This window comes from Limulus polyphemus, unplaced genomic scaffold (assembly GCF_000517525.1).
Source record: "Limulus polyphemus unplaced genomic scaffold, Limulus_polyphemus-2.1.2 Scaffold416, whole genome shotgun sequence".
Taxonomy (NCBI): Eukaryota; Metazoa; Arthropoda; class Merostomata; order Xiphosura; family Limulidae; genus Limulus; species Limulus polyphemus.
In genome coordinates this window covers 159,673-167,058 of record NW_013666026.1, presented here as the reverse complement: position 1 = coordinate 167,058, position 7,386 = coordinate 159,673, and the positions used below count along the sequence as shown (strand labels likewise).

The 7,386-nt window shown below is 32.4% G+C and overlaps 1 protein-coding gene across 1 annotated transcript in view; it reads right to left on the bottom strand.

Moving 5' to 3' along the window:
* The window catches only part of LOC111085473 (protein TMEPAI-like), an 81,485-nt gene extending 74,619 nt beyond the window's left edge, over positions 1-6,866 (bottom strand). Inside the window, exon 1 of the mRNA XM_022384227.1 lies at positions 6,629-6,866. Coding sequence (XP_022239935.1) covers positions 6,629-6,635 — 7 coding nt within the window. The 5' untranslated portion in view covers positions 6,636-6,866. The remainder of the gene's footprint in view (positions 1-6,628) is intronic.
* Positions 6,867-7,386: the final 520 nt, after the last annotated feature.

The following is a 7,386-nucleotide window of genomic DNA, read 5'->3' as shown; positions in this document are numbered from 1 at the left end:
GACGGTCTAGCGACAGATAGACCCTTGTGTAGCTTTGCGCAAAATTCAAAAAACAAAAACAAACAAAATCTAAATTGAAAGGATAAAACAATGAAGGGTGATACTGGTCCTTTCACAGATTTGGAAGGGATCCTTGTTACAGAAGAAGTGTTGACAATTTTATTTGCTAGTATTTTTACCAACGAAACTGGCGTAGAAGTTCCCAAGCTTAGCAATTCCATTAAGAATAGTGAGAATGTTCACTTCGATTCTATTTATGTTCGAGAAATGGCTGTTTTAGAAAAGCTTGATAAGATTCTCGAAAATATGAGCTCCAAGCCTTGATGAAATTTATCCCAGAATCTTGAAGAGGCTTCGCAAAGAGATAGCAGGGACTTTAACAGTTATTTTTGCAGAAGTTTCTTGATACCGAAAAAATTCCTGATGATTGAAAGGTTGCCGATACAATTCTTTTAAAAGCATGGGTCTGGCTTCTGTTGTCAGAAAGCATTTGGAAAGTTGGAATTTAATCAATGATTCTGGTGGTTTTAGGAAAACATTTTCTTGTCTTACCAACTTGTTGACATTTTTTTATACGTCATTTCAATTGACTTTCCGAAAACCTGTGACAAGGTGTCTTACAATAGATCAAATATTAAGCTCTATGCTTACGAGATTGGTAGAAAAGTCAAGAAGTAACTTGAAATTGGCTTAGTGCTAAAAAAACAAAAAGCATCATAACTCGGTATTTTTTGACACAGAAAACTTACGAAGTGAAGCAATTCGTAGGTTTGTTTTATAACGTTTGGTTTTCATTATTTATGCTAATGACTTGAAATTATACTTATTAATTATTATTTACATTATAACCGAAGATATATACATTTCTAAATGGATGAACAGAGGAATTATTATTTTTTTTTAGAAATTAAAACACCTAGTTTATAAATAAATAATAGAACTGTAAAATGTATAGTTATTACGTACTTAGGTTATGGAAATTTCAAAACGAATTACTTCTCACATGAAATGAGCAGAGATGTTGTGAAAAAAGGGAAAAAATGAGTTGGTATTGTTTGTAAATACCTAAAGCCTTTATTTGTAGTGAAAAGAGCGAGAAAAAGATTCTTAGTTCAGTTTAAAAAAATTCTGAACTTAAGAGCAAGAAGTTTATTATAAGCTTTGAATGAAAATCCAGTGAGGCCTTGTTTAGATTATTGAAAGAATGCAAGGACGAGTTACTACAATGGTTCCTGATTTAAGTCATTTAAGCTACTTGGAGAGGCTTTAAATTTTGAACTTATTTTGTCTGAGCGCAAAATGATTGGGAGAAGATTTTATTTCAGTGCTCAAAATTGTAAGGGTATCAGATAAACTTCCTATGTATTGTCTGTTAGAATATTGGAATGAAAAGACTGGAATTACGTGAATATTAGGGCATAATAAGCTTACACTATGGAATACTACATGCAGACTTGCTTTTAAGACAAAATCGTTTTATGTTAAGAGCTATAAGCTTATGTACTGGAATCATATCTAATGATGCACGTGTTTTGTACTGTTAATTTGAAAACTTTTAAAAATCAGATGGACAGGCATATGGATGTAAAGAGCTATATTTTAAAGATTGTTTAAAACTTTAAACTGGCATGGAATGTTTATTCCCACACTTGCTTTATTTTTTAGATGAGAGAGGACCTTTCCAGGCCGAATAGCCTTTTGTCACCTTGACTTTTCTAATGTTCTTAATATGCTTTAAACAGAAACAGAAATTTAAAAAGGAATCCATACCTCCTGCAATTTTTGTTCTAAAACGTTGAAGTGTAATTTTATAAACACACTAAACGGGTAAATGCCTACAACCACTAGCAATACTTCAAATATATCATACAGATGTCCAGTACATGTGAGTTCTTTATCATACATACTGTTTGTCCGGAAGCTGTTTGCTTATGTTTCAAAAACAGGAGTATTGAAACTCTGCTACAATGGGTGATAGAACTCCATTTACTAACATACTTTTCAAAAATCCTGTTTTATCTATTATTTAATATGGTAATTCATTCTGCCTATCGTTCAACTTGCTGTGTTCAAATTATATTTTCCACCTAGATTATATATTTATTCTTTCTGTAATTTGCTGCATATTCACAGACATAAAAAACAATAAAGTACAAAAAAAAAAACGACAATGTAAAAACAAAAGATATGACTTACGTATAAGTCAATCAACCTTATCTTTACACATTAATCTCTATATCGTTATATGTGCTTGCACACCTAAATCACGCTGTGGAAAGTTTGCTTTAGGGTTATTATACAAAGCTAAATAGGGGCTATCTGCGCATAGCCGTACCTAATTTTGAGCTGATAGACTACAGAAAAGGCACCCACCATCAACAGTTGGGCTACTCTTGTTTAACCGAACAACCTCGAAGTGTGAAGCGCAATTTTACGTCAGCAGAACCCGAATCATTGAACCTTCGTATTCACATGTTGGAAATATAGGTATTTGTCCACGTGCAGACCATACAAGGAAAAGAAATGGGAGAGGAAATTCAAATTTCTAATAAAAATTTCATGGTCATAGGTTGTGTGAAAAAATTAATACATTGTTATAAATTCGTTCTCTGCACAGAGTAATGTACTTCAACTTTTTTTTATATGACAAAAACCTCACACAGCAAGTACCTTTTGTATTAATATGAAGTCCAATATAACAGAAACATTAGCGACGTCTTGTGTTGTTGCTGAATTTTCAAAGCTCGATATCACGTAATAAATTGATTTATTTGTTGTTCGGAATGGTGAAAGGAACATAAGGGAACTATATACATGGAATCTTCACAAACTCCATTCAGTTAGTGCCTCATAATTCTGTATTAAAAGAGTTAATTATAATACTCCATATATTATATAAATACATACACACAGTTCTTACCCAAACGGTTTCTTAACCCAGTGGTATATACCATTGCCACAAATGTTTCTATATAATAGCTTATGGCTTGTATTGTATAAAAAACGTATAATTTGATACACGAAAGTATAATCTTAATTTCTTTTTTTCAAACACGTGTATGTCTATTCTGAGTAAATTATTATACCAGAGTACCCGTGAAATTATTTTAACAGTTCAATATACATGTGATAGTTAAACTTGCACAAATATTTTAACAGTTGAAAATACTGATGATAGTTAAACTTGCACAATTTTTTAACAGTTCAATATACTTATGATAGTTAAACTTGCACAATTTTTTAACAGTTTAATATACTTATGATAGTTAAACTTGCACAATTATTTTAACAGTTGAAACACTGATGATAGTTAAACTTGCACAATTTTTTAACAGTTCAATATACTGATGATAGCTAAACTTGCACAATTATTTTAACAGTTTAATATACTTATGATAGTTAAACTTGCACAATTATTTTAACAGTTGAAATACTGATGATAGTTAAACTTGCACAATTTTTTAACAGTTGAAATACTGATGATAGTTAAACTTGCACAATTATTTTAACAGTTGAAATACTGATGATAGTTAAACTTGCACCATATTTTGCAACCAAATAGAAGGTAAAACATTATGTACCTGTAGTTTTTCTATTATTTCTCGTTTTTTTTTTCTTCTTTTCTTCGGCCCCAGTGGCATGTCTGCAGATTTACAACGCTAGAAACCGGGTTTCGATTCACGTGGTGAGCAGAGCACAAATAGCCCTTTGTGTAGCTTTGTGTTTAAGTTTAAACACACATAAACTTCTTTGTTCGTATTCTTCCAAACACTTTTCAGTCGACCATCATTCCTTCATTTCTCAGTGGAATGACATGAAACTTGGTTGGATTATACCTTGGTTTAATACGCCCAGACATCTTTTTAATTTTTTCTCCTCTAGGCTTTTTAGAGGATTTTATGAGGTAAAAGTCAAACAACCCGAAAAATGCATATTTTGGGCTCCTGTGCGATCATACTTACAGCAATGAAAATGAAGATTGTCATAAATATAAATGTTCACGTGACCAACACACTGACATACAAATAAATTGGATTTGCCTATTTTGAGTCTCTTTAGGGGGGTCAGAGTTCACAAAAAAGCATATTTTGGTTTTTTATCATTTACTTGGCCATATTTGACCAATTTATATGAAATATGGTACAAAGATACTTTTCTACAGGTCCCACACATTGGCAAACAAAAAATGGTGGCCTTGCCCATTTTTAGTAATTATAGGGGGGCAAGATACCACAAAAAATAATTTTAGGATTTTTTTAACAATTACTCCGCTGTATTTCGGCCAATTCAAATGCAATTTGATACAAAGAAATTTTTTTTTACAGGTCCCATACATATAGATACAAAAATATGGGATATGCCTATTTTTGGTCATTTTAGGGAGGCCAAAAGATTAAATAAACCCATAATTTTAGGGGTTTTGGTCAATTATTTAGCCATATTTCGACTAACTTACGTGGGATTTAATACAAAGATATTCTTTACAGGCCCCAAACAGAGATATAAACAATTTTGGAATTTTTGTCTTTTGCTCAATTTTTCAACGAAGAAAGCACATTTTGGGGTTTTCATGAACTATTCATGTGTATGTCAACCAACTTACATGGTATTTGATATAAAGACAACTTTTTGCAGATCCCAAGCAGTGATATAGACAGTTTTCGATTTTTCCATGTTTTTTTACGATTTATTTGGTGTTAAAATTGACCATGTTATAATTGCGTAGCAGAGATGTGTCGCATTCAGCCGCGAAGGTTGGCCTCTTCAATTATCTAACGCAAGGCGTTTCAAAAATTGTGAAAGTTTGTATATCGACATTAAGTTGAATATATCATTTAGTAAAAACATTAAAAGAGTTATCGGTTTTTTAAATACATTTTTACCATATTTTTGTTGAGGCTTATCTACTTATACATAAAAGATAAAGATAAAAAAATCTAACCAAGAACAGATATCTAAACATAGGAGGGGATACTTTGTATATTCATTGCGACCACTAATAAATTCGGGCAATACCTACACTTCATTAATCACTAACCCGAATGAAGTATATTTAAGCACATTGCTTATATTAAACTAAACAACTGTGGCAAGTTAAAAGTTAAACGAAACAGATTCACACCATCAACAAAACTGAAATAACGAAATTCGTGACTGTTAAACAGTGTTAAAGTAGCCAATCAGAAAAACACGAAGGTAAAGAAAAATATTGATCAGATGAGGAAATTAGAGATCACTGTAAAGTTAATTTGCTATTTGAGGATATTAGATATTACTTAATATTATATTGCTACTTGACGAAATATGAGATTATTGTAATATTAGATTTCTAGTTGAGATACTTAGAGATTACTGTAAAATTAGATTGCTACTTAGGGAAATTAGAGATTACTGTAAAATTATATTTCTAGTTGAGATACTTAGAGATTACTGTAAAATTAGATTGCTACTTAGGGAAATTAGAGATTACTGTAAAATTAGATTTCTAGTTGAGATACTAGATTCTAGTTGTAATATTAGATTGCTACTTAGGGAAATTGGAGATTACTATAAAATCAGATTGCTACTTGAGGATATTAGAAGTATTGTAAAACTACAGAAAACTTTAACCCAGTCACTTTACAGTATTGACGAAAACTAGATTATATTAGACCTGAATTACTTGACTTAAAGCCAGATGAAACGAGTGTAAAGATTCAAAGTATTTCAGAACCGTTGTTTAAGGTCGTAATTGGCTAATGATGATAAGACCAGACATGAAAATATTTTGCCCAGAAAAAAAAAGGCCTGGATGTGGCGATAGTAACATCATCTACATTTTATTTCGATAGGGACTACTTATTCCACACACACACATATATATAATAATATTCGTGAGACACAGTTTCCCCAAACAATTTTTGAATATTGAAGGTTTTTCTTTTACTGTTTTGCACAAACCTACAATGGACTATCTTTACTCTAGCCATCACGAGTATCAAAACCCGATTAGTAACGTTGTAAGCCCTCCGACTTGCTGCTGAGCCACCTGGGGCGTAGGAAAGTAACCATACTTTATTTTCAAGCGTCAGATATATAAATATGTTAATGAACTTTTGATCCATGTGGAAATGTACTGAGGATGAGCAACTTAAAGTTTCCTCCATAAATCTATTTGTTTTAGGGCAAATTCACGTTGGGCTATCTGCTGCGACAATCGCGGGGAATCGAACCCCCGATTTTATCGTTATAAGTCCTTAAACTTACCACTATCCCACCGGGGGTCTCATCCACAAATACTGATAAATACGTAAAAAACAAGAACAAAATATGTACTATTTCTTTTTTAAAGACACGCGTTTCCGCTTTTGACTTGGTGTTGTTGTTAAACGTATATATTTCTGTTCCGGTTTTCACTTCTTAAAGATCTTTAACAGACTTTAAGTAAGAAGATTGTAAATTTACCTTAGTAAGTCTGGCGGTGTTATTTTTCGAAATTTATATTTAAAAAAAAAAAATCACTAGCTACCAGCGATGAAATGGGTCAAGTGTTTCCTGAAATTAATGGGAATGAATCCTAACCTTCTACAAGTAAGAATATACATTTCACTTTTCGCGTAAGAATGATTCTAGCGCCATCTATACTCACCTGTCATATGTCACCAACTCCCTAATTCGTTTAAATTTTTGATAGATACGACAGCAAATCCGACACCTTACTCAGTGGCCAAGCCTCTTGCGTTCCTCCGACGCGGCAACCGATACCAAAAGTGCTGGCTTAGCGATAGCACTTTGTACACAAAAGACAGCTTGCGACGTGGATGAGCTGTAAAAGCTTACTCTCGTAGTAAAAGATGGAACAGCCGAGTCTAGACAGCTAAATAAAGCCAATCAAAAGCAGCCAAACACTGTCTAGACATGGCTACACAGCCGTCGTTCACCTGTGTAACAGCGTGGCGCGGGTGACGCTACTATATTGACTACGTCATAAAACAACAAGTATAATAAAGACAGAATTAAGTGGCAAAAATGGTTCAATACCTAAATTAGCGTGCTTCTCTAAGAGTTGAGTTAACAGAATTAGAAAATTATAATAAATAAGAAAAATTCAAGTTTAAACATCAACTCGCATTTTATGCGGATATCGCATCTCAATAACTTAGACTAATATTATGTTTATCATTTTCGTCCTTTAAAAAAAATAAATGCTATCAGAGCATTTTTACGCGTAGAACTAAAGTTGAAGTGTCCACATGAAAATCTTTACTGGTTGAAGACAGTTCAAAATGTACGCAAATGACATAATTATATACTTAATTTTCAGACATACGTGCCTTTCTTTTTGTACCTCAAACATTTAATTGGATACAAATGTAAGCTTTTTTTATTTTTAATAAATTTACGCGA